Source organism: Rattus norvegicus, chromosome 10 (assembly GCF_021556685.1).
Source record: "Rattus norvegicus strain SHRSP/BbbUtx chromosome 10, alternate assembly SHRSP_T2T, whole genome shotgun sequence".
Taxonomy (NCBI): Eukaryota; Metazoa; Chordata; class Mammalia; order Rodentia; family Muridae; genus Rattus; species Rattus norvegicus.
Genome location: NC_141543.1, coordinates 69,887,098 through 69,914,574, shown reverse-complemented (window position 1 = coordinate 69,914,574; position 27,477 = coordinate 69,887,098). Strand labels below are relative to the sequence as shown.

Here is a 27,477-nt window from a genome sequence, read left to right as displayed (position 1 = left end):
GGTTTGCAGGCAAACTCCATCTTAATGCCCACCCCCACCTCCTGCAAAACACTTTGTCCGGCCGTGTAGCCCTTTGAGCTTCATTCTCCAGATGTAATATGATCCCAGTGGCCTGCAAGTTCTCTACCACTGAGCTACACATCCAGCCCTGCTTCCCTAGCTCCCACCCCCTTTTTAGACAGTCTTATGTAACCTAAGCTGGCCCCAGACTTACTGTGTAGGCAAGGATGACCTTGAACTTGCCATCCTCCTGCCTCTACTTCCCAAGAGCCACCGTGCCTGGTTTAGGCAGTGCTAGATCCTAGGGCTTTGTGCATCCTGGGCACACTGTGCCAGCCTGGCCTACAGCCTCAGCCTTCCCTTTTCATTATGGGACAAGGTCTCACTAAGTCACCTTAGCCGGCCTTGACTTCGCTTTCTAACCCAGGCAGGCTTTGAACTTAGGATCCTCCTGCTTCCACCTCCCAAGTAGATGATATAAGCAGGTCAGTCTAGCTGGCCTACATTGACTGGCTTACAAACAAGTCAGTAACTGGTGTTGTTGTTTTTGTTGTTGTTGTTGTTGTCCTTGTTAACAACAATTAAGCTTGAGATGTCTCTTGTGTGGTTCAGATACAGTCATGTCCAGAAGAGCTTCCAAAGGTGTCAAAACTCCTAGCTTTCCTGTACCAAAAAATTTTAAAATATAAATAAATAAACAGACTGTGAGGCCCCATCCAGGCCTTTCTGGACTTTTCTTCTTCCCCTTATCTCTGACCCGAAGGTGGCACTCCACTTCAGCTGCTGTTTCTGCCATACTGACGGTGGGGGTGAGTGCTCTGCCCCTGACAAGTGGTGGCTTCTAGTCAGAGGCTGTCCGAGACAGCAGCTGGCTCCTGCCACTCAGCTGGGAGGCCTGTCCTTCGGAGCGGAGGGCTGAGACTCCCTCACTGCTCCCTCAGCTTTCTTCCTGTCCCTTCTGTACCCCCAGGAGATCCCCCAAGAGCTCACACTGGATGCCCTGCTGGAGATGGACGAGGCCAAAGCCAAGGAGATGCTGCGGCGATGGGGGGCCAGCGCTGAGGAGTGCAGCCGTCTACAGCAAGCCCTCACCTGCCTTCGGAAGGTGACTGGTCTGGGTAAGGAATGCCTGCTCTCCCCCAGGACTCTACTTCTGCCTGTGCTCCCAGGCCTGGCCAGTTCCTTTGGGAGATGGGACTTTGCCAAAGCCGGCCTTGGGATAGCTAGGTTGTGCTTCAGGGTTTGGGGTTAGATTTGGTGCGGCTGTTTGGAAAGTATGCTGGGCCTTGGCTCCTAGGAAGCCTTCTCAGAGTCCCCAGGGCCTTGGAGTCTATTGGTCTAGCTAGTCGGACCTAAAAAGCCTCCGCCATTGTTAGGAATCCCAGTCTGCTTTCAGTTCAGGTCCTGTATGCCACGCCTCCGACACATACTGGAAGGCGTCTGTGTTGCTCCAGCCCCTGCCACCGGCTTCCTGCATTCCATCTCCCGTCCTCATGAGCAGTTTCAGCTCTGCTCACAAAGCCTCTTGGTATCAGTGTGGCCCGAGCCCAGCATAGTTAGAGAAAACGTGCTGCTTCTTATAGGGCTATCCCGGGCTGTGTATAATCCTGCCATTACCGCAGTCTCCCCTGGGATTACTCATAGGCCCTTTATGTCTTCCCTTGGAAACAGTTGGCTTAATGTTCCGACTACCACCCAGAGAGGGCACTGATGTGAGCCTCGCTTAAAAGAGCTGCTGCTTCATCTCCAGCCTCCTGGGGCTGAAAGGGGGGCACCCAGCTTTACACTCGTCTCTTTTATAAGACAGGGTCCCTGTGTCGTGCTGATTGACCTGGAACTCCCTGTCTAGACCTGGCTGGCCTCAAACTCAGAGATCCTCCTGCCTCTGTGTGCTACCATGCCCAGCTAATTAATTTTATCCCCCAAAGGGTAGAGCCTACGTTCTTTATTCATAGCGTCTGAGTATCTGTGGTTCTAGGTGTGTCTGGGGTCCACCGTGCCAAGGCACAGCCCTAGGGAAGAGAATTTCCACAGCTTCCTTTCTCGTCACTCGGCCATGCAGCTCCTGTGTCCCTGTGACAGGTTGTGGGCTTCCTGTCATCCCACATGACTTCTTCACTGGCCACCAGGGTTGAGAGCAGTCAGAGCATCTTGCTTGCACTCCAGCAGGGCCTGGTGAGAGCCAGGATGAGCTGAGGAGTCAGCTTCCCTTGACCTCCCAGTACCTCAGTTCCTCGTCTGTACAATAAGACTGCCCCTCTGACAGGGTTGTTGTAATGGAGAAGTAAACTAGGGGTCACTAAAGGTCAGGTGTGCTTCTCAATATCAGGCCATAGAAGGTGCTGTTGGGGGGAGAAAGTGAATCTGGGAGCAGAGCCTGCTGCTGAGTAATGCTGTTATCTCCATCAAGGTGTCGTGCTTTCCCATAGTAGTGGCACCCCTGAGTCCTTTGTATTTCTGACTGACTACTTGGCCCACAGGAGGGGAGCACAAAGAGGACTCTGGTTGGAGTTCAGCAGAAGCACGAGAAAGTAGCTCTGGGCCTTCAGTGGACATGCTCTCCTCGCTGGGCAGAGCGGGTGCCAGCACTCAGGGACCCCGTTCCATCTCTGTGTCTGCCCTGCCTGCCTCAGACTCTCCAGTCCCCGGCCTCAGCGAGGGCCTCTCGGACACCTGTATCCCCTTGCACACCAGTGGCCGGCTGACCCCCCGGGCCCTGCACAGCTTCATCACACCCCCTACCACACCCCAGCTACGACGGCACGCCAAGCTGAAGCCACCAAGGACACCCCCGCCACCAAGCCGCAAGGTCTTCCAGCTGCTCCCCAGCTTCCCCACACTCACACGGAGCAAGTCCCACGAGTCCCAGCTGGGAAACCGAATCGATGAAGTTGCCCCGATGAGGTGAGTTAGCCCTGTGGCATCCTCTTAGGCGCATACAAAGGACTGATAAAGTCAACCCACATAGAAGTATGGAGAAAAAAAAAAAAAAGAGGTGTCCACCCCTCTGATGCAACTGGACTGAATCCCAACAGATCTCTTACTGTCCATACACACGTGTATAAAGTGATGCCATGTATCGGTCAGAATAAGGTAGACAAAGCTGCAGTAACAAACAGGTCCTGTATCTCCAATGCTTAAAATGCCAAAGACTTGATTCCCAGAGGCTGGCAGAACAGTCCCTGTCTGGAACATTACTTACTGGCAATTCTAGATATTGTGCATGGGCAGTTAAATAGAGTTCATTCTGTGTCCATGGGTTGCTCCAGAGAATCTAGCCACTGAGGATTGAAAATACTGAGAACAAGACAGGATATGCAGTTTCATGATAGAACATTTATCATCTCTAACACAAAAAGAAAACTTTTTTTTGGGGGGGGGGAAGCATTACCTGTACCGAACATGTACTTTATCTTTTATCTTTATTTCTTAACCAATATAGTATAACAACTATTTGAATAGCATTTACACACGATCCAAAGACCACAAAAGTGTGCTGTCCTCCCTACCCCCACTATCAATAGCCACACTACTCAAAGCAACTTGACCTGAAGACCTCTTTCCAGCACACTGCTGTATAGTTTGGTCCTCGCATCCCTTCTGGTGGACTTTAGACCACTGTGGGTCTTGCTGTTCTCTGGGTTCTTTTCTTTTATTTCCCCAAGGCTTCAAGTCCCTGGCTCTTTGACATGGTATCCTGTGCTAGAGGGTTCCGAGGGCCTTAGTGTCCCTCTTGGTTTTCTGCTGGCATGAAGCCAGTGTCGAGTCCATTATGTGTCAGACCCTGGGTGGCTGAGGTGATTTTGCATCATGAAACAGAAACTCAGAAGATGCCTGTGCTGCCCCCTCCCTATCCATCTGTGCTACCCAGTCTGGGTGCCCATAGATGTGACTGTAGAATTCAGGACAATTACCTCAAGGTCACTGGTCCACCAAAGAGAGCCTTGCAGTGGCCTGCAGCCAATGCCTTGTTTCTCAGTCTCTCCTGAGAAGAGCAGTAGGCATTGTTTTAGCCCCATGTTCAAGTAGAGAACAGAGCCTCAGACCAGACCTTGGGATTCTGAGTTCATTCTCCTCAAACCCAGCCACCTGCTTCAGCCCTGACAAGGACTCCCTGGAGAGCTCCAAAGGCAACAGAAAGTCCTCATTCCCCCTCCTACCCAAATCCCTGCCTCTTTAACAGAGTAATCCATCCCCTTCTTCCTGGACCTTGGGTACTCATCCCCATGGGCTGCATGACCTAGGAAGACCCTATTTTCTCAGTGGTAAAAATGGGGTGAATCTGCTATGTTGGGTGGCTTGCAAGGCTACCCAGGGCTAGGTCTCTGTCCGTTGTCCCAGCCCTGACCTGCTCTAACAGGTACCTTTCCGAGCACAGGCTGAGCCAATACGGTGACATGACCCCTTGCTCTCCCTTTTGTCTCTCCAGGTTTGGTAAGAACAATTCATTTTCATCCCTTCTGCCACCGGGAATCATGGTCAAGTCGATGTCCCCGTCCAAGGTGGATTTCTCTGACCGCACTTTAGCACTGTTGGCTGTTCCGTAGTCCAGAAGCAAAAATGTTGGCAACCACTTCGTGAAATAGCTCAGAGACAGCTGGCCTTAACATGACAGGCCCAGCCCCCGGGAAGTAGAGACTTTGAAAGTGTCCCCCATGAGCCCCATACCAAGCCTGTCTCCACCTTGCCATCGATGCAGTGACCCCTGTACCTGCTCTTGCCTTCTGAGCTGGCTCAGGAAGCTGTGTTATGCTCTGGGTGGGGGATGTCATCCAGCTGGATCCCTGCTGATGGCTCGGGACTCCCCTCTCTAGGAGACAGGAATTCCTAGAGACAGCTCCAAACCTGAGAATACAAGTCCTTGAAGAAAAGGAGGAGGCCCAGGCAACCTGGACCCCTCCCTCTTCCTCCCTTCTATCTCCAACTGGCCTCAGGATCCATACACACTCAAACTGTGGGGTCCTGTGACTCCCAGCAGAGGGGTGAGCTGGGCCTCCTGATTCTGTTTTGGGTGGTCCAAGTGACCCAGGAATGGCTAGGGTTTTCTCAGTGAAGTAGTGATTTGTTTTTCTCCTAGCTAGATGGTAACAGTGTCTGGGGTGAGGCTCAGGAAGGGAGGGCAGGCAGGACCTGGCAGGCAGGAGCTCCTGCATCATCCCAGGAAGGCACGGAAGGAGGAGAAGGTACCCGTACTTCTCTCTCTAGGGCCATTACCAAAGCTTGCATCTCCAACTCTAGGATATCCCTGACCATCACTACTTATTCTCTGGTGGCTGTGGTGGAGAAGGGCTACCTGTAATGTTCGTTCCATCTAAATCCAGAGCCATGCTGGCACAAAAGGTTGTATCCTTGTAGCCAACATAACAAATTGGAGGTCAGGCCCTGAGCTTGATAAGGCTAGCCTCTCACTTTGCTACTGTTTCTCTTGTAGCTGCCAGTTCACACCTCTTAGAGTGCTGTTTTTTGACAGCCTTGGCTGCAGACTGGAGTGGGTTGGCTGTAGGAGGAAGTTGAGGGGCAGACAGCTTCATGGAGGGTGTGCCAGAGAGCTGCTGGTGATAGAGTTGTGGGTTCCCAATCATCAGGAGGGTGGCAGAGACCCTTGTGTCACGATCATAATTCTTTCCTTGGTGTGGGGCCCGGGTCCTCCTTGTACTGTTGAGTCTGTGGCGAGTCAGCATGCCATGAGTACCAGCTGCATGAAGGAACATTAGGAGAGAGGGATAGTAGCTGCCCTTGGGGGTTGGGTACTGACCCAGGAGACATTTGTCACCTGAGCACTGTGCACAGGGGTATATAGCCCTTAGATACATTGGATAAAAGTCCAGACCCTGTCTACCAAACAAAAAGCCTACAGTAGTCTACCAATCGACCCTGGGGTGTTCTAGGTCCCTGAATCTTCTTTGGGCTCAGAAAAATAGGGCACACATGAGTTGGTCATTTAGGCTGTAGGTAATGGACAGTGTCCAGCTAGTTGCTGTTCCACTGCAAAGCTGGCTTTGCCATAAACACTAGTATGTCTGCTCTTAGAGAGACCCATCTTAGGAGAGGGGGCTCCCAGGGGACAGGAATAAGGTAAGCAGAGGGAACCCTCCAAGCCTGTGGTCCTCCTCAGCAGAGAAAGAGGCAGAGGGGTATCCCTACAGGCTCAAGGGATGGCCTGGAAGACCCACTCCTTCTCCTTGCTCTTCTGTGATCAGCAAGGACTATCCCCAGAGTACTGTTAGCTGGAAAGTCACAGGTGGAGTTGTATGGCTGACCAGCCCTATGCCCTCCACTGAGGTCAAGTTTCTACCAGTTTAGCCAGAATTGAGTCCTAAAGGGGAATGCCCATGAAAGGGGCGGGGGGGGCAGGAGGCTGGAGGCTGGCATGCACATGAAAGTCTCTCAGCTTTGCCCTCCTGCTGCCTCCCACCAAAGCAGACCCACCAAATGTAGCAACTGTGCCGCCTGAAAAGCTGGACAGTGACACATGCCAGAGAGCAACCCAGTGTGAGGGTGACCACCTACTCCAGCTGGTCCTCCTGCTCTAGCTGGGTCTAGCCCATCTCTGTGTGATGGGTATTGATTTAATGAAGCATTTCTGTGCTATGAAACACAGCCTCATACCCTATCTAGCCTGTGGTCTTTGAGCTAGAAGCTCAAAGGCAGGAGGCAGCTCTACAGAGCCTCCCCAAATCACCCAACTTGGCTTCTTTCCCCCACAGAACTTCCTCATGGATCCCCACAGCTGGTACGAAGGGACATCGGGCTCCCAGTAACACATAGGTAAGTTCAGTTGTGAGCAAGTACAGAGCTGACCTGGGCTTCACGGAGCACTGTTGGGTCTGTCTTGGTTGCTCTTTGTCCCTGGCCTATCTACTTGTCCTATAACAAAGCTTGCACCTACTTTGAACTCTTGAATTATTGAACCATGTACCTTTTGGGCTTTCTGGTCCCCACTTGAGTCTTGTTCTCATCCTGCTTAGGGAAAACACTTTCCCTCTTCAAGACAAATGGAACCACAGTCATGGGAAGAAGCCACAAGCTTTTCCACATTCACCTCATGCCATTAGGGCGTCCTCTGTGGAGCGTGTTGAAAATTCTTGTTCCTAAATGCTGCCCTATGCCTTTGTGACTGGCCATCTGGATTTATTTTATTTTATTTTATTTTTGAGACAGGATTTCACTGTGAACCCCTTGCTGGCCTGGACTTACTATATAGACAGACTGGCCTCAGACTCACAGAATTCCTTCTGCCTCTGCCTCACAACTGCTGGAATTAAAGATGTACACCATCACAGCCAGCAACAATCTGGATTTTAACAATCCCAGAGGTTGATGCTTTAAAAGAAGGCTCCTGGAGACCTGGGGTGAGGACCATCCAGAGGTCTGGCCTCAATGCTTGTGAGACTGGACTGTGTTAGCCACAGGATTCTGGATGGCTTGCAGGACAGTGCCTTGGGTTGCCCATGCTCTGGTTGTCCCTACTAAAGTCTGTTGTAATCATAACAGGGAACACTGTCAGGGGCTCAAGGGCATTGCAATTTGCTAGGGCCTATGGTTTTCATGGGAACTATGGGCTATTTTCCAGCTGTGCCGATGCTGGCCTCAAGTTCTCACTCAAGGGGAAGTTCTAACTCCCCAGGGTTGAACAGTGCATCTGAGGTCACTGTCACAGGGACAGGGCCTGAGCCCTTATGTACAGCCCTCTTAGTGGAGTCTTGTCCATGTCAGGATCCCTCAGCCACTATCTTAGGGAAGAGGATCTGGGACACACACAGCTAGGATAGACCACCACCCACCTCTCTGAGTTGGTTTTTCCAGATTCCTAGACCCACCTAACTCTTGGAGATGGCTGTAATCCTCAAGTGAGATTTGTGGGCATGTTACACAGGCACAAAGGTGCTAGTCATTCTGCTGTGTTACAGTGTTCCCCTGAAAATGAACTGCGCTTCCCTGAGCTGGCTTTGTGCTTTTGTGCTGGTGGACGCCGTTCCCCTTCAATCCCATTTCTCCTTCCAGTCTGTCTTCTGGTTTGTTTTCGTTTGGGTAAATATTTAGACTGAAAATACATATGCTCGGAATTCAAGAGGTTTCTAAGGGAAGAGTGAAAATCCTTCACCCTCTTGCCCCTGGCTGCTTAGTGCGCCTGCAGACAGGCCCTGTATCCATTTAGGGATGATTTATACAGGCGAATGTGTATTTATGTTCTGCTTCAACAAAACTGCACATCTTACAGCTTCATACCCGCCCCCCTTAAATCCATGTGATTTACGGAAAGCAAAACACGAGTTTGTAGCTGTCCCCTGTGTAGACGCAGATGAAGATAAAGAACATTCCGGCACCCTGATAGTCATCTTTGGCTTTTCCCAGTTGATCTTGCTGCCGCCTGCCATTTCTCTCTGAGCCTGCTGTCACAGATGAACTTTTCCTGTGCTTGACCATCAGCAATGGCGTCCTGTCCTATTGGACTTGATTTTGTCACCTTGTAGTGAGATTTGGTAGTGGTTGCTCATGTGTGTGGAACTAGCTCCTGTCTTCTAGCTACATGTCCTCCTCTGCGTGGAGGGACAGCATTGTGGTCACCTGCTGGTGGGCATGGTTTTCCAGCCTTACATGGCTGCAGCAGCTCTGTGCCCATATGTCACGTGACATCTCGCCCTCAGGACTAGCATGTTGAAAAAATAGCAAGGAATAGAATTGCTGGATCCAAGGGCATGTACACCGGTGCTCTGATTGCCGGTGCCACCCTTGATGCCACTGACCACACAAACTTTAAGATATTGACAGCAGCTGGGAAATCCAGATGTCTAGGGAGGAAGCTGTGACCCCCAAGTACAGAACTCCTAGGGTTCAGGGATCAGGCCAAGACTCCCTTTACACGGAACCTGTCCAGAGGCCAGGCTCTAATCCCCATGTATGTTTGTGCCCCCTGCAGGTTCTCCACAAAGTCATGGTTGTCGCAGGTCTGCAATGTGTGCCAGAAGAGCATGATGTTCGGCGTGAAGTGCAAGCATTGCAGGTGATGGGCAGAGGGGAGAGAGCAGACACTTGTCCATTAGAACAGCCCGTTACTTCATTCTTGGCCTCCTGTCACATCGGAGAAGGACTTCCTCTAACCAGCTGGTCACAGTGCCACTGGGCATGCCAGGTGCTCGCGACTCCTTAGGAGGTTAAGTGAGACACTCTTGGAAGAGAGGACCGTTTGAAGTGGGGTTTGAAGGAGGAAGAGGAGATCCATTAGAACCTTCTCTGGGTAGAGCGAGGACAAAGGTCAAAGGCAAGGAAGGAATTGAGGACTCCTGGGATCAGAAGGAGTTCTGACAGGCAGCGACAGAAGCAGAGTCGCCTATGACTGGGGATAGTGAGGGGAGATGGAGGTTTGATTCCAACCCCAGCTTTGCTGTGTCATAGCATATGGCTCCCAGTGGGAAGGGACGTGAGTAGGAACAGTGAGGCCAGGAGTCTGTCATCTGCTGTCTGCTTGCCCACACACCTTACAGAGGGTGTCCTGGAGTCTCGGTTCCCAGCCGGCCCTTGTCCTGATGTTGCTGTATAATGTGGGACAAGGCACTTGCCCTTCTTGGGCTTTGTATTTATCATTCAGACATGCTGCCCCCCAACCCCCATTATCTGAGCTGCCATGAGTGACAGCCTCTGCGCTGTTGTCAAGACTGAGGCAATAGTCTCTTGAAGGTCAGCCTGACTAGTTGTGTGCTAGTGACTGTCCCTAGCCTCTGAGAAGCTCCTGGTCATTTGGTTATAAAAGAGACCCTCGGCTCCCATCCCGATGTGGCCAGCACACGGTGGCCCCTGAACCCCACACTGTGAATCCTACACTTGTAGTGGTAGAGCAGCCTTGAAGCCCATTTCTTTTTTTCTTTTTTTAAAGATTTATTCATTTATTATATATAAGTACACTGTAGCTGTCTTCAGACACCAGAAGAGGGCATCGGATCTCTTTACAGATGGTTGTGAGCCACCATGTGGTTGCTGGGAATTGAACTCAGGTCCTCTGGAAGAGCAGTCGGGGGCTGTTAACCTCTGAGCCATCTCTCCAGCCCGAAGCCCATTTCATTAGCGGGAACACTGGGGACTGCCCATCAGACTGTGTGGCCAGTGTCTGAATGAGTGGCCAGGGTCCTTGGTCTAAAGAACGATTCTTTAAGATCAGATTTGCTCCAAGCTTGCTCAAGTAGAGGAAGTTCCCCCTTTAAAAGCAAGGGAGAGAGGGGCTGGAGAGATGGCTCAGCGGTTAAGAGCACTGACTGCTCTTCCAGAGGTCCTGAGTTCAATTCCCAGCATCTACATGGTGGCTCACAACTGTCTGTAACTACAGTTCCAGGGGATCTGACATCCCCACACAGACAGAAAACATCAATGTATATAAAATAAAAATCATTTTTTAAAAGCAGGGGAAGTATTCGTGGGGACACAAACACTGGCTACAGCATGCAGGATGCCTCACACGTTGGTGATAACACTTGTTGAGAGCTTTGGGGAAACTGAGGCCATGGCAGTTGTCTGGGCGATGCTGGGATTGCTGTTGGAGTACTGACTCTGCCTCCTTTGCAGGTTAAAATGTCATAATAAGTGTACAAAGGAAGCTCCCGCCTGCAGAATATCCTTCCTCCCACGTGAGTGCTCCCCTTTCCCACACCCAGGAGCCAGGGTCCATCTTCTGGCATCTGTTCCTAACAGATTCCCTCCTTTCCAAACAGTAGCCAGGCTTCGGAGGACAGAGTCTGTCCCCTCAGATATCAACAACCCAGTGGACCGAGCAGCAGAGCCCCATTTTGGAACCCTTCCCAAGGCCCTAACCAAGAAGGTAAGCTGGCAGTGCCCCGTGGGAGCACTGCCACCCCCAGCCTTGGATCCCCCTCCACAAGTACCCCCCATCAGGCTCAGTACGGAAGTGGGACACCATGCTACAGTCCAAGATCTGTGGCACAGGCAGGATGAGGCCCTCCAGGGGTCCTGGCTTAGCCATGTAGCGGATATGGTTCTGTCCATATTGGAGTTGTGTGCCTATGTCACATGCCCCGCCCCCTCCACCCTGCCCCACATCTGTGAGCCAGCGTATCCTGAGCACCTACCTTGTGCTCCTTGAGGAGCACGTGAATGTTCCGTGTTACAGATGTAGACACTGATTCCCAGGCTCCCCCAGAGCCCATTCCTCATGCTTTCACTGTGCCATCACATAATGGAAGAGCCCAGCAAATTCCGCCCTGGCCTCCTTGATACGGGCAGTGACCCTTTATGAAGACCCCATCCTGATGGTCTGAGCAGCCCCACAGACTACCCACTAACACTAGTACCTACCAGGGACTCGGTTTCAACACTGACTTTTAGGGGGACACAGACACTTGGCTGTGAGTTTCCACTGTCCCCTTTTGTGTTTTGTGACCTTGGATGAGTGACTAGACCTCTCTGAGCCTCATGCATGGATGGAATGAGAGTAACAGTGCCTCATGCATGGCCACTGGGTTGGGGCCACTGGGGTGAGGGGTGGGTAAATCTGTCCTGTTAATCTCTTAACTCATTCTTTAGCCACTTCCCCTTCCTTACCCCATCTCTTTGGAACAGATGTCCCCAGAGATCTAGGCAGTGCTGTCCCCTCCTTCATATTTCTGGCATCTACATTGTCCCCTGGATATGCTAGATAGTCGGAAGCATTTGTGTGGATTACTGGGTGCATGAGTAGCCTGTAGTGTGGCTGTTACTGCCTAGTCTGTGGGGGACACTAGCTGAGGTCACAAGTATGTCCAAGGTGGCGTAGCCTGCTCTGTAGCCCACATGCTGGTGGTACTCCTGCTCAGGCCTGTTGCAGCTTAAGGGGGCTGGGGGGGGACATGTAGGTTTAGAGCCTTGGAATGGGAGTGGAAAGAATAGTGTGTTGTTTAGTCGGTGCCATGTTGGGGCAGCCATCCTGGCTAGCAAGGCCAACTTCAGTTCTGTGCGTTTTGGGGTACATCGCGTACCCCAGCCTTTAGGTCTTGCAAGAGAGAAACTTGTTATTTGTGGTTTGGCTCTGTTTGGTCTAAGAAGTTTCTTTCTGTTTAGGAAATACTAGCATTGGGCCAGACCTGTAGTCTCCCTTACCCAGAGTATCCCTGAACCCCTCTTGGGCCCTTTGGCCTGGTTAAGTCTCAAAGCAGGATCCCACGCATTGTTTGGTCCAAGATAGCAGGTCTACAAAAGATTTGAGCAAATATTAGACACTTGCTATATATAGCGTACTTAGCCTTCGTTTTACTACAAATGCACACAGTAGCCCCTGACAAAAGTGATGATGTATCTACTATGTGGCTAAGGAAATGAAAGCTCAGAGAGGTCAAGGAAGTTGCCCAGAGTCACCCAGCTAAGAAGTGGTAGAACCCTGTTGGGACTCCCAGTCAGCCTGCTTCAGACCTGGTTCTGTCTTATGAGGTTGAAGGAAGAAGAGCTAAGCCTGGGCTTACTCCCCAGTTTCTGCCACACTGACCTCCTTTGTGGGCTGCAACCCCTGGCTCTGAGGTTCTCTAAGACCATCCTGTCTTACTGCTGCAAACCATCTACCCAGCTCTGTCCTCTTGGGCACAGCCGGGTCTCATGTTTACTGACTGGAATCCACTGGTGTGCAATCCCCCATCATCATAACCAGAAAAGCCCCGGTTTTTCACCATCGTTATAGTTAGAAAAATCACCTCCCACAGGTAGAAGGTAATTGATAAAATAATGTCACTGGGGTTGGAGAGATGGCTCAGTTCATAAAGCGGTTGCTATGTAAGTGTGGGAACTTGGATTCTGATGCCCAGCACCGCCTACAAAGCCACGCATGAGAGTCCTAAAAGCTTAACACCTTTAATCCCAACACCCAGGAGGCTGAGGCAGGCAGATCCCTGTGAGCTCACGGCCAGCCTAATCTACATAGCAAGTCCCAAGCCAGACAGGACTATACAGGGAGACCCTGTTTTTAAAAGAAAGGAACAAAGGTGGAACAGAAGGCCAGGCGTGGCAGTGCACCTGTGGTCCTAAGTACCAATCAAGTGGAGACAGGAAGATCCTTGCTAATCAGCCGGTCTGGCCACATCAGTGTGCACCCTACTCAGTGAGGGCACCTCAGAAAACAAGGTAGAAAGCGAAGAGAGAGTGTCTCGGTCTCTACCCTCCAGATACATGAAGACACATGTGTTCACATGTATATATACATATGACACTCAGGTGTCATTAAAATCCAGAAACAATTTCATTCTGACTAGAAACCATGCCTGCCCAAGGCTTGAGCCCACCACCCACATTGTTGCAAGAGGGGGCTGACAGGAATTGAAGCTGTAGTGTTATGGGCCCGTCCTGCAGTGAGCTGCGGTACCATCCCTGCTGTGGTCTAAGGCATCCCAACAAGCAAGCCCATCTAAACCTTGCTCGAACCATACGGTTCCTCCTTATCCTTCTGCAGCACCCAACATTTCTCCCTAGCCACCAAGCCATGCGCTGGCAAGCTCTGGCTAGCCTGATCTAATTTAGGTGACTATGCCTGCTGGCAAAAGAAATGGCGTTAATAAGTCACAACAGGTGTGAACCAGGTTCGCCCTGGGATCAATCCCTGGAGTCTTTCTGTGAAATTTCCTTCTAGCTCTGGGTCTTTTTTTTTTTTCCTTTTTTGAGACAAGGTCTCATGTATCCCAGGCTGGTCTGAAACTCACTTTATGGCCAAGGCTGACTTTAAACTTCTGAGCCTCCTGCCTCAACTTCCTCCTGTAGTGCTATGCCCAGTTTATGCATGGCTGATATCAGAACCAGATCTGGGGGCAAGTGTCAGTCACACCAACGGAGCCACATCGCCAGTCCCCAGCTCTGGAATTCTTAACTCTTCAAGATGGCTGACAACACTGGCCCACACTATTGCCTCTTGTAGAGTTTTGTGGGGTTTTCTGAGTGTCCTTACACTAGGACAGGATCACAAAACCACAGACCCTGTGCTATCTCGGCTCCCCGCTGAGGGTCTGGCACATAGCAGAAGCTACATAAATGTCGGTCAGAGTATGAATTCAGTTCATTAAGAAGGCACCCAGCTCAAAGCCAGGCGGGTGCTGGGGCGGGAGAGATGGTCATCAGCAAACCATCCTCTGCTGTCTGCAGCGGACTAGGTTAAGGTGCCGAGGTGCAGAAATGCTGGGGGCTGCGGAAGGATGAAGAGAAAGCATATAGTTCAGGCAGGACTCAGATAGGCTCCTAGGGAGAAGGAACTGCAGTAAGAAAGATGGGCAGGGATCCTTTAGGGGAGGGTCTCTAAGTGTCCTTCCATCATATATTAGTCCCAGATAATCTTGGGGCTTCAGAGTGGGCCCCCAAGGATCTCCCGTCCTAACCTCTACCCTGGAGATGGGGGTGGGAGGTGGAAGGAGGACTCCAGCAGATGGCAGCCGCTGAGCTTGTAGCCTTGCTCATCCCAGCATCTCTGGTCCTGCAGGAGCACCCTCCAGCCATGAACCTGGACTCCAGCAGCAACCCATCCTCCACCACGTCCTCCACACCGTCATCGCCGGCGCCTTTCCTGACCTCATCTAACCCCTCCAGTGCCACCACGCCCCCCAACCCATCACCTGGCCAGCGGGACAGCAGGTTCAACTTCCCAGGTATCACCCCTCTGGGCTTTTCTGGGTCCTTAGGGATACCTTCAGACCTCTCCACATCTCCCCTGAGAGCTGAATCTACAGAGCATCTGCTGAGTGGGATTGATGGCCTTCGTACAGATGAGGATGCTGGGGTTAAGGAAGGGGAGAAGCAGTTGGCCCTGCATTGTACACAGAGCCAGAGCCACACCCAAATCTGTCTAACACAGAGCCTGGGTTCTTGGGGTGACCCAGGCTGCCTGCCTGTGCTTGGGGTACCTTCTGCCCAGCACCATCCTCTCTCAGAGCTGATGTCTAAGCTTGGGAGTGACACGATAACAAGAAACCTACAACAGAACATTGGGCCTCTGTTGCATACCAAGTTCTGTGAGACTGGGAGTAGCTCCTCAAAGAAGACCTCACATTCCTTTCTGTGCCACCCAGAGACCACAGGGAATTAAAATAAGGTGGTCTCCACTGAACAGGCGGAGATACTGGGCCCTGGGGTGACTCTGGAGGTGCAGAGCTGAGCCCAGATGCCCTCGGGTGCCACACACAGCCCAGGGTGCCCAGAACCGTGGGAGGAGGCCAGGATTGTATCCTGCCTTGCCATCAGTTCTTATCAGCCATACTGGGCTGCCCTGTCTCCAGGGTACAGGACAAGGCCCACTTACCTACATGGCACTTAGCTGTCACCCTGGCATCCTTGACAAGAGATGTCAGGCCTAGGTATTTAGTCCTAGAGGGAAAACTAGACAGTGGTGCTCCTGTTTGTTGTAACCCACAGTGTCCAGATCAGTCCCCTGTCATTGGTCCCTGGAGACCTAAGCCCAGAAAGACAGAGTGCCACCATACTCTTAACCCTTCACCTGGCTAAGGAGACCCACATTTTACCTTATGCACAGCCAGCAGCTGGCCAAGCAGCCTCTGGGCCCATTGGGGACTTTGGGACTTCTCTTTGGGGTGGTGAGGGGTAGGACTCTTCTATCCCTTGTTCTTGTGCCTCACTTAATATGCATGTGGCTGGAGTGCTCCTAACAGTGAAGTCTGTGCCCTGCATACCACCCCTCCCTCTGGTTGAGCCACAGCCCCTGGATTAGCCTCTTTTCCTGTTTGTTCTGCCTTTATCCTCTGAAAAAGTCCCCTTTGCTAAACCATCTAGTTTGGGTTTTCCTAAGAAGGACCAGTTTGAAAAGCAAGGAACACAGAAAATGTCCTTTTAATTATATCGATTGGACCCTCTCCTCGTACACAGATGACCCATGAAGGAGATGGGTTTCCATTGTCCCCTGCACAGAAGTGCCACTCTCTCCATGATCTTAGTGGACTCATGAACAAATCCCTAGGGGGCTAGGAAGGACTTGAACCCCTCCCACCACCTGACTGTCCTGTGTTGTCCAGGATCCCACACAGGAAAGCGTGGGCAAACTCATGTATTCCCCCATTTGCAGTAAGGCACCAAGGGGCTAACTGCCTCCTCAGGTCCCAGGCCTCAGTGGAGAGCCGAGGTTAGACTCACCTAGAGTTCCAACTTCTTGCAAGGCCAAGGCAGGAAAATGGAGCCCATGTGTTTGAAGCCAGCCCAAGCAAGATAGCAAAAATCTCAAAACCATAAAACAAGTGGTATGTAATGGTCTCAGTCTGGAATTAGCCCTTAGCCTGATCCAGAACTCAGGCAGCGAGGCTAAGTTGCTTCCGGGTGGGACCAGACTGAAGGGAAAGAGGCACATACCATTGAACCTTGTCAAAGCCACCATTCTCCCTGCTCTTCCATAGCCTCTTGGCTCAAGGACATTTTTCTAGAACAAACCTGGTCCAAGCACTTCCCAGTGTGCACTGGCCAGGGCTGTGCAGCAAGGGAACCACTGAGCTGGTCTGCTGCCCCAATCCTGGGCTGGCCACGCCCTGATTCTCTCCTAGTTTGGGTCTCTTTCCTGGATGGCTCCACCTCTTCTTACCAGAGCCCCTGGGGCAGAGCCACCTAAGCCAATAACCAGTGCCTGCCCCGCAAGTCTACGCACCCCTCCTCCTGCGCACCCCTCCTCCCGCGCTCCTGTGCACTGTGTGACTCACCTCCTCTTCTGTTTAAAGCTGCCTACTTCATTCATCATAGACAACAGTTTATCTTCCCAGGTGAGTCTTCTGCATGGGTCCACTAACTGCCCCTCGCTGTGACCCTCTGTCCATCCCGCCTGCTGCCTTCCCCCAACGCCCTCGCTCCAGTCCACTGCAGCTGGACCAGGGGGCGAGGAGTCCTGGAGGTGTGGACCCTTATGTGGGCTGGATGAGACCCTGGAGTCCATCCTGCCTAGCTTACAGGAAGTACAGGGAACTGGTTCAGGGTCACACTTCTAGGAAGTGTCAGAGCCGGGTAAGGAAGCAGAACTCACACGTTTACAGAATGAGGTAGAGGAGCTGCTCATGAACGAGGGAAAGCCAATTTGGGAAAGTCTTGCAAGCATTGTCTGTCAGCTGGCTTTGCCTTTTCCAGCCTTAACACACAGTGCCGCCTGCTGGTTGTCGCTGGAACTACCTCTTCACTGCAGAAAGTTTGAAGGAAAAACTTTCATTCAATAAGGCATGGATTCCCTTCTACCAAAAACAATTTTTGCACATCTCTGCATTTGACCACACTCCTTCCCCGTCGGGCTGTATAAGATCAGCGCTTTTCTCCTCCTGCTGGAAGTACTCAGCACAGTGGGCTGATGTACTTTAGACAACTGTCTTTTCTCTGAAGTGCTAAGACTGGAAGCCCCAGTATTTTTTATTATTTCAGACCTTTCTGTCTCCCAGATCAGCTCCATTCAGGAACTGAGCTGAAGAATTTGGCAACTCTTATCATTGTACCGCTACTCAGGTGTGATCGTAGGCTGTCAGAGCTTGGTGCACCGCCCGCTTTTGTTCAATCCCCTACCTCCCAAGAGCCTTTCTAGTTACCAGCTCTAGGGTATGTATGCCATTGTCCCCCTCCCCTAACTGAGGAACCACAGCACTTCTTCCTGAATGGCCTGTTTTGTCCTGTAGGTTGGGGTAGGGCCCATGTACTGATTGTAACCCGGACAGGTAGGAACAGACTGCACAATGCACTCTTAACTTCTGAGGGCAAGTGTGAGACTTCCTGGACATTTGCCCACCCCACCCCCACTTCCTACACCTTATCTGAGGCGTGTGTGGCTTCTGGAACATTCTGAACATGTGTGAACATGCTGACCTGGTGGTCTAGAGGTCATATGGCGGTGGCTGGAGAGGCTGTAGATGTTTTTGAGGCTCATGGACCAACAGGGTGTCTCTCTCTCTCTCTCTCTCTCTCTCTCTCTCTCTCTCTCTCTCTCACACACACACACACACACACACACACACACACACACACACACTGCCCAGGATGTTGGGCACATGTTTACAGACTTGCTTCTGTCAGAGTTTGGTTCCTCTGAGAAAACCTTTCAGTGAAGGGGATTAGCTGAGGGTTAGGGGTCCAGGCAGGAGAGGGGCCACTGATTGAGCTGTCTCTGCTCCTGATTCTTTGTTGAGAGGGGAGCACTGACCCGCCACCACTCTCTGTGTAGTACTTTGACTCCACTTTTGGAAGAACCAACTATCTCTGGTACCCTTGGTGCAGGTCTTCTTACCCAGAGCTGTGACACTAGCCACCCAATTGGGCGACCAGCAGCTACACCAGATGCTGCTGTAACAGGTGTTATCAGGTGCCATAAAGCTGCTGGCTCTGCCACTAGCTGGGCAAAGGGTGGGGGAAGCCTACTTTAAAAAGTGACAGCCAGTCCTGCTTCCTACCAGACAGACTAGAGAGGTAGTTGTGTTAGCATTTGTCACTTGTAGAATCTTCTGGGTCCAGGTATCAATTGTTGGGGTCTCTCCAGAGTCACTCACCTGCCTCTGCCTGGGGCTGCCATGTAGGCTAAAGGCTGTAAAGACTGAGTTTGTAGAGCTCACAGAGTGTAGTCAGATCCTGGTGGAAGTGGCCTGAGGAGCAGTGGCAGCTCAGGAGAGCGGGTGTCCCTGGTATGCTGGTCTTTGGGGATGAAGGAAAGCTCTCTCACACTTTGTTCCTGTTCTGTTTCCTACAGACATTTCAGCCTGTCCTCAGGCAGCCCCGCTGTCCAGCACAGCCGACAGTACACGGTATGAACCCTCCCCAGCCACCTCCCAACCCACTCCTAAATTTCTGACCCTCTGGGCCATCGAGAGGAGAGTGGGGCTGACTCATCCTCTGAGCCTGGGAATTGATTGTCTCTTACCAGTACATACAGTACATACAGTGAGCCCTGAGTGGGACTGTGTATACAACAGCAGCAGGCTTGTGGCCAGGAGGGAGGGTAGATGAACAGAGACCAGCTAAACTTAACTCCTGTCTCTGGAACCCCTCTCCATTAGGTTCCCTTGAGCACTTGGTCGCTCAGTTCTCAGTTAGTGAAGTAAGTCTCCCAGAGGGTACAGCCACTCAGAGGCTTAGATTTACACAGGTTCACACAGCAAGGATGTGATAGCCAGGTCTCAGGCAGGAGTGTGGGGCCCTGCACCATGTGCTGTGAAGGCCAGGGTGGTAAATACACACTGCTTATCCACACCCACTCCAGTCAGTCCCGGGCTGGAGTCCACAACATCCACATTGCCTCATCCAGGGCCTGCCCAACCCAGAATCTCCTTGACAAAGCCTATTTCACTCTTAGGCTTGATGACCAGCCCAAAACAGATGTGCTGGGTGTTCCCGAAGCAGAGGTGAGTAGGAGCAACATGTATGAGACCCAAGGTAGCAGCCTCTCTGTATCTCTGTGTCTGTGTCTCTGTCTGTCTGTCTGTCTGTCTGTCTGTCTGTCGCTCTCTCTCTCTCTCTCTCTCTCTCGGATGTTCGGGGTGGGTGGAGGGCATGGGTGCTGAGCGTGTTGCAGCAGGTGTGGGTAGATATGCACGTTGGAGAAGAATGTAAAGTACAAGCTATTGTTCACTGACAGAACCTCTCTATTCTCCTGTTCTCACTCCCAACCCACAGACCTGGGCCCTAGCCAGGGAGCTAAGTCAGTCAGCCTGGGGTGGGGGTCGGCATCTCTATGCTCTCAAGCTTGTAGGTGGTTCTGATTCATGCCAAGAACCTCTGTCTTCATCTTAGCCAGGTGTGGTGGTGCACCCGTAATCCCAGCTCCTGAGGACGTAGAGGTTAGGAGGACCAGAAGTTCAAAGTCATCCTCAGCTACATAGCAAGACGGAAGTAACCTGGTCTACACAAGCCCCTGTCTTTGAGAAAAAAGCCTTTGGCTTGACCTTCAAATGAACCAAGTCTGGGTCTCCGCAGTGCAGTGCAGTGCAGTGCAGTGTACTGCAGTGCAGTGCAGTGCAGTGGAGGCAGGGAGCACAGGCATCAGAAGCTGTGTGTTCAGAGAGTACCGGAAGGAGGCCAGGGTAGCAGGCATGGTAGCGCCTGGCCAGCACTCCAGAACGGAAGACCCAGACTCACTCTCCTCGCTCTGCAATCTCCTTCTTCATTCTTCTTTCAGGCCGAGGAGCCTGAGGCTGGCAAGTCAGAGGCAGAAGATGATGAGGACGAGATTGATGACCTCCCCAGCTCCCGTCGGCACTGGCGGGGCCCCATCTCTCGGAAAGCCAGCCAGACCAGCGTCTACCTGCAAGAGTGGGATATCCCCTTTGAACAAGTGGAACTGGGCGAGCCCATTGGGCAGGGCCGTTGGGGCCGTGTGCACCGAGGCCGTTGGCATGGCGAGGTGGCCATTCGGCTTCTGGAAATGGATGGCCACAACCAGGACCACCTGAAGCTGTTCAAGAAAGAGGTGATGAACTACCGGCAGACCCGGCATGAGAACGTGGTGCTCTTCATGGGGGCCTGCATGAACCCACCTCACCTGGCCATTATTACCAGGTAAGCCGCCTATGTGGGCCGGTGAGCAGGAGCAGCTCGGCCTCTCTGTCCCTGAAGCCTGCTGCTTTCTGTGGATGCCCTGGAGAGGGTGGAAGGGTTATCAGGGAGAAGACAAAGAAAGGCAAAGATGACGGGTCATTTCTGCATCCACACGGGACCACTGACCAACCTCAGAGCTGGGTGTGGCAGCCCATGCCTGGAGTGCTAGCACTTGGAGGTGGAGGCAGGAGAATCTTGAGTTTAAGACAGCCTGGGCTACACAGCAGGACCCTGTGTCCCCTCCAAATAGTAGTAGTAGTAGCAGCAGCAGCAGCAGCAGCAGCAACAGCAACAACAACAACAACGAGACCCCTCTGGGCATAAAGAAAACCCCAGTGTTCTAGAAAGATATAGAGCAGATACTCCACTCACACCACTTTGCCTGAGTGCTTTTCCCCACAAAGATGAGTGTGGTTAATCTTAATAATTCTATTCATTAAAATAAAGCAGGTTGAGGGCCAGTGAGATGGCTCAGCGGGTTAGGATGCTTGTTGCACAAGCCTGACAACCTGATCTTGACCCCCAGAACCCACAGTGAGGGAGACTTGACTCCCACAAGTTATCCCCTGATCTTCACAGGAATGCTGTGGTGTGTGCACGCATGCACATGTGCACATATACAACCAATCAATCAATCAATAAATGCAAATTAATTTTAAAATGTATAGCTAAGATTATGCTGGTTCACGGTTTCACTTCTGTCAGTTGACTGTAGACCTAAAGTCTACTTGGGTGTTCGTGTGCTGCTGTGGGATGAGCCCAGTGCCTTACAAATTCAGTGAGGGCTGTGCTGAGCCATACCCCAGGCCTGACAGTTTGGTGCCTTGATGTGCACTGCCTGTTTCTACTCCAGGAAGCATTCTGTGACTCACTTGTCAGTCTCTGTGGAAATCAGTGACTTCCTCAGAGCAGCAGGTACAGAACCACGTGCCTGGGCCACTTAAACTGTTGACTTTCAAAGTCAGAAAAGGGGCTGGGAAGAGGGCTTGGTGGGTAATAACACCTGTTGTGTAAGTGTGAGGACCCAAGTTCAGATCCCGGCACTGAGGCTTATAGAAGGGGTGTGCGTTTGAGGGGGCGGGGGTGGAGTGCACACACGAAGATAGTCTCTCAGTAGAGCCGTGGCTGTCCTGGAACTCACTGTGTAAGCCAGACTGGCCCCAGACTCAGATCCACCTGCCCCTGCCTCCCGTGTACCAAGAATAAGGATGCACACCATCATGCCCAGTTTTACGCTTAGCTTTTCAAGTGGTTGCTGGGACCAAACTCAGGTCCTCATGACTCCATTCCAAGAAGCCAAGAGAATCCTCCCCAACGTGAGACACCCTAGACCTGGACCCTGTGCTTTGGGGGAAGCAAGCAAACGACCCCCAAAACAAACATCTGGTTTTTGTTGTTTTCCTTAATGCAATGAACAAGTGAAATTGGCCATTGTTCTCAGAGGTAGAGAGGAACTGAACAGTGTCGGGTCACTAGAGTCCCCTGACCCATTCTATAAAATCCCAGCTCACAGCAGCACAGCGAGTCTCCCGGGGACCACCTGTGGGTGCCTGGCCCTGCAGCCTCCTCTGCTGTCCACCCATGCTCTCTCACTCAAGCCTCCAGTTCCTGAAGAGCTTGGAGTGAGTGAATGGGGCTACACAGAGAGGCGCAACAGGGCACTACTCAGTTAGCAACAGGATGTGATACCCTGGGATCTAAAATTAATGATAATGATAATCTTTGTGGCAAATCGGCGTGGCCTGTTGAGAGTCCCAGAGGCTGATTTCTTCCCCGTCTGAGTTCTCCCTCCCTGTGTGAAGGTGGGCTGGGAGTGTGAGTGAGCTGTGTCCCTGTGCAGGGGGAACTGCCAGGCCCTGGGCCTCCAGGAATGGGTGTTCATGTATGTTTATGCCTGTGTAGCGGGGAACCTTCTAGAAGCAGGTGGGCACAGTTCCCCTCACAGGTTCCAGGGAGCTAGGGCATACTTCTGCTAGCTCCTGGCCTCTTACCCATCCCCACTACTCAACAGCTTCTGCAAGGGGCGGACACTGCATTCATTTGTGAGGGACCCCAAGACGTCTCTGGATATCAACAAGACCAGGCAGATCGCCCAGGAGATCATCAAGGTAAAGGTGGGGTTGGAGTGGGGGTTCCAGCCACCTCTAGAGCTTTTGGTCTTTCCCCGGGCCATATCTGCCTGTGTCAGGTGGTTTGTGGCTCCTCTGTGTCTTAGCTGGGGGACCTCAGCCTGAGTCCTTGTCTCATCCAATCAAATGCAGAGCTCCACTCAGGGTTAATAGAACTGAATTAGCTGTGAGGAAACACTGCATGCTCTAAAGACAGTATCGCGCTAGCTGTGTGACCTCGGGGTCACCTGCTAGCTGTTTAACCTCTCTGAGCCTCAGCTTCCTCCCCTGTAAATACCAACACAACCTCCTTGATTAGGTCAGAGCAGAGACAGAATGGCATCATCTGTACAGAGAACGGAGTCATGGAGCTAGTGCTTGATGAGGGTTTCTTAGCACCAGCAGTGGGAAACAGTGTTTCACGTCAGGGCATAAAAAGACCCAGCCTTTCTGCAAATTCTCTGTTAGTTATCCAGATCTAGGCTTCCTGGGAGCAGGTCCTTTTGTTCAGTGCAGGCAGCTCTTTCCCACTCAGTTTAAAAATGAACTAGAGTGAGCCTCTCACTCGTTGCTTAAACAACTGCTAAGAGGACTGGAGAGGTGGCTCAGTAGTTAAGAGCACTTGCTGCTCTTGCAGAGGACCTGGGTTTGATTCCCAGCCCCCATTTGGTGGCTCTGTCACTAGCATCCTTAGCCCGCCAGTTCCATGGGATCCGAAAGCCTTTCCTGACCTCCGCGGGTACCAAGCATACACATGCTGCACACACATATGTGTAGGCAGAACACACATAAAGTGAATAAATCTAATTGAAAAAGTAATAGTAAAATAAAGCCAAGTGCTGTGACTGGAAATCAAATTCCAGAGCTCAGAAGGCTGAGGCAGGAGCACTGAAAGTTTGAAACCAGCCTGGACCACATAGGGAAGGGAGGTCACCATGTCTCCAAAGCAGAGAACCCTGAATACTGAATATAGCTTCCTCTCCTTTTTAAAAGATCCTGTCTGTGTTGAAAGGCTGCAGCCTCTCAGGCTGGGGATATACCTCACTGATAGAGTGTTTGCGTAGTATGCACAAAGCCACGGGTTCAGTCCCCATCACCATAAGTATTACAGGGGCACACACCTGTAATCTCCTCTTGGGAGGTGGAGGCAGGAGGATCAGAAGTTCAAGGTCACCCTTGGCTACCATGCACATTCAAAGCTGGGCTGCATGAAATCCTGTCAGACCCTTGCAGCTCTGCATCAGTCCGCCCTCTTGTCTCCTCTGACCTTCCTTCCCTTATGCCCCTCCTCTTCTCTGGAGCACTCTGTGCATGAATGTCTTTAGAAAAGATCCTCACAATGGCCTTTGGGACAGACCAGGGTTTCGGTCTGCCCCTTTCCCATGCCCACACTTGTAAAGTAAACCTCCAAGACCAAAACCCCGAGGTGTCACCTCTGCCTCCAGTGTGGGCTGTGCTCTTTCACCAGGGACACTGTTCCATCTCCTCACCCCCCACCTGAATCCTACTCCTCCCCACTTTCCGTCCTTCGCAGAACTGGGAGCTGTCCCCCCCCTGCCCCCCTGTCGGGTCGTGTGAGCCAAGGTAGCCAGGGTGGCCACTTCCGGGGCCCAGAAGGAAGACTCTGGAGTTGCCTCTGCCTGCCTCTTGTTCCTCCTGTTTCCTTCCTGGTGAAACCCCTCCTCTTCCCCCTGGGCACCCCCAGATCAGCACACCACCCCCCAGCTCACTTCCGTTTTGGAGCAAGCTGAGATGCTCTGAGAGTCAAGTAGAGCAGAGGGACCTGACCTTCAGGGAGAGGCTTGCAACCTTGGGGGTTGCCATGGAGACCCCGGGAAGCCCTGGGAAGGGACTGACAGTCAGGCTCTGCTCTGCAGCCTGTCTTCAGCCTGGCCCTTTCCAGCTGTCTCATCTGGTTTTTGTTTGCTTGGATGGTTATTTTGTTTTGTGACAGGGACTCACGTAGCCTAGGCTAGCCTCGAGTTCACTGTGTAGCTGAGGATGACCCTAAACTCCTACCTCCATCTTTCAAGTGTCGGGATAACAAATGTGACTCACCAAGCCCCACTCAATGTCTGTAATGTGAGCGAGCCTCAGAGAGGGACAGCTACTTGTGGAATCCATCACTCAGGCACCTGGAAAAGGCTTGTGCCCGGTTTAGGAAATGACAGTTCTATTCTATAAAGTTTGGTTTGCATTCCAGTCAGAGTCTGAGGAAGTGCCTCTCAACAGAAGGCAGGCCTGGGTGGGGGAGCATCCCAGGCCTTGCACCCTCTGTAATCTCAGAGCAGAATCCACTTCTGTTAAGCTCTCTCCTGATACTCCCCACAATGGGTTTGTGTCTGTGGTTGAAAGTGTTTCCTACAAGTGGCTTTTATGTTTCTAGGCATGTGACCCAGACTCCTTTATAGCCAGAGACACTTCTGGGAAACCTCGTGTGGAGACTGGGAGGTGGGAGGAGCCCGCAGCCTGACAGGCCATTCAGTTGTGAGTGGCAGTGTCTTGGCCCAGAGGTGTCAGGAACCTCCAGGAGTCCTGAGAATGTGGGGATTGGTGATGAGTAACTGTGGCCTTAATGAGGTCCCATTTGTCGGGTCATGGGCTCTGTGTACCTGACCCTTGAATGGTCAGGCCAAAGCACGTGCCGATGGGAGTCACCTATCACATTTCACCTGCTGTGTGGCAAAGGCCACAACAACACTAGCCTCTGAGTGGAGATGGAGCATGGAACTCAGACCTCAGGCTTTGTCTGGGGCTCTTGCTACCATGGTGAGGTATTGGGAGCAGCTGCACTTTAGATCTCACCCTGGGACGTATCTGTAGCCTGCTCTGAGTACTGCCCTGCTGAAGAGCAGAGTCCAGCTCATCGGGCTCTGTATTACCTCAGCCCAGATGATATTGATAAACTCCCCCCCCCCATCTGTGTGTGTGGGGGGGGGAGCGGGACTGTACGTACTTGTAGTTGTATGCTGCAGAGGCCCGAAATGAGTCTTTGGAATTAGAGTTACAAATGGTTGTGAGCTACCCCGTGTGGGTGCTGCAAACTGTATTCTGATCCTCTGCAGAAGAATGTGTCCCTAACCACTGAGACATCTCCCCAGCCCTGGTCAATTTTTTTTAAGTCAGTAGCTAAGTACTTAACAGTACCGTGTGCATGCTAAGTGCATGCTTACTGCTAAGCTACATCTCCAGCCCATGTCACTCATCTTTATGCTCCTCGACTGCCCACTACCACTCACTGTGTCCACACTCCACAGTTACCCAAGTCTGAGGTGGCTATTGGGCAGCAGAGTGGCATAGAAAGAGTGTGAACTGGCTTGAGGTCAGATCTGTGCTCCCTGTCTAACTGCTGTGTGTCTTGAGGCAATGCACTTGTCATCTCTGAGCCTCAGTTGCTTCCTGGGTGAGCCAAGGACAGTACCCTCATGTGTGAAGATTGGATCTGGGGATGGATACTGTGTCTTGCCCTGAATAGAGCTCAATCTCCATCTCTTAGCGTCCCCCACTCACTGATACAAGGCTGGATGTCTTCCAGGGCATGGGGTATCTTCATGCAAAAGGCATCGTGCACAAGGACCTCAAGTCCAAGAATGTCTTCTATGACAATGGCAAAGTGGTCATCACAGACTTCGGGCTGTTTGGGATTTCGGGCGTGGTCCGAGAGGAACGGTGAGTTGGCTGTGGGTGTCTGCACGAGCCGAGAGCTGGAGCGTATGTGAGTATGGAGTACCTCTGGCTGTGTGACTGGAGAGAGCCTTGCCTACACAGCCTAGGTTGCCTCAGTTCGTGGGTCAGCCATGCTGTTTCAGGCCGGAGATGGGTCTGGGTAATATTTAGGTCCCTCATGGTACTCGACTTCTGGGTGGGTACCCACGGAGGCTGAGTCCCCTCGCTCACATTCAGATTGGCTAGTCAGTGATGGATGAGGGACTAGGCTTGTTTACCCTTGATGAGAAAGAACATTGGGAAAAAAGCCCTCCCTAAGAATGGGGGCCTTAGGAAGAGTGGCATGCCAGGGAGTCAGCATTCAGGTTTGACATCCGCAGTCATCCTAGACCAAACCAGCCACTCTCCCAGCTCAGGGACTCAAACCCTGTCACCAGCAGCTCCCTGCCATTCCCAATTGTGGCCTCCCTCTCTCCCTCCCATCCTATTCAAAGGCAAGACCTTTGCTCCTCCATGCTCCTCTCTCAGCTTTCTATGTACTGCATGTGAGTATCAGATGTGTATAGTCAGACCACCCGCTCCCCACTGAGGGGCCTGTGTTTTTATCCTGGCCCCCAGGCGAGAGAACCAACTGAAACTGTCACACGACTGGCTGTGCTACCTGGCCCCCGAGATTGTACGGGAAATGATACCCGGGAGGGACGAGGACCAGCTGCCCTTCTCCAAAGCCGCCGATGTCTATGCGTTTGGGTGAGTAGACCACCAGCATCCAAGTGCAGGAGAGAAGGCCCTGGGGCCATTGGGCTGGGAAATGTGTCTTGGAAAGTCATGGCTGTGCTAGTTGTTGGCAGTGACTGTCTTTGACCTCTGGTCTCTGGCTGCTAATGTGGGGTTTTGTGCAGCTCTAATACGTTGTGTGTCTCCACAGGACGGTGTGGTATGAACTGCAGGCAAGAGACTGGCCCTTTAAGCACCAACCTGCCGAGGCCTTGATCTGGCAGATTGGAAGTGGGGAAGGAGTAAAGCGTGTCCTGGCATCCGTCAGTCTGGGGAAGGAAGTCGGAGTGAGTAGAGGGAAGCAAGGACAAGCGTGGCAGGATGAGAAGGACCACAGACAGGGTCTCCGGCTTTCCTAGTGTTCCAGGCACAGGGATCGTTATATGGGGAACAAAAGACTCAGGGTTCTGTGCCTTGTGTT

The 27,477-nt window shown here is 52.0% G+C and overlaps 1 protein-coding gene across 8 annotated transcripts in view; it reads left to right on the top strand.

Annotated features, from left to right (window-relative positions):
* The window catches only part of Ksr1 (kinase suppressor of ras 1), a 151,903-nt gene that overhangs the window by 102,020 nt on the left and 22,406 nt on the right, over positions 1 to 27,477 (top strand). For 2 of the 8 annotated variants that reach the window (XM_087569282.1, XM_087569283.1), the window contains exons 3-18: positions 971 to 1,118; positions 2,481 to 2,904; positions 4,430 to 4,434; positions 6,708 to 6,768; positions 8,921 to 9,004; positions 10,558 to 10,619; positions 10,704 to 10,810; positions 14,435 to 14,600; positions 16,668 to 16,709; positions 18,662 to 18,716; positions 19,265 to 19,313; positions 20,087 to 20,466; positions 22,517 to 22,613; positions 26,149 to 26,282; positions 26,898 to 27,029; positions 27,208 to 27,343. In XM_087569282.1, coding sequence (XP_087425408.1) covers positions 971 to 1,118; positions 2,481 to 2,904; positions 4,430 to 4,434; positions 6,708 to 6,768; positions 8,921 to 9,004; positions 10,558 to 10,619; positions 10,704 to 10,810; positions 14,435 to 14,600; positions 16,668 to 16,709; positions 18,662 to 18,716; positions 19,265 to 19,313; positions 20,087 to 20,466; positions 22,517 to 22,613; positions 26,149 to 26,282; positions 26,898 to 27,029; positions 27,208 to 27,343 — 2,082 coding nt within the window. 8 annotated transcript variants of the gene reach the window in all.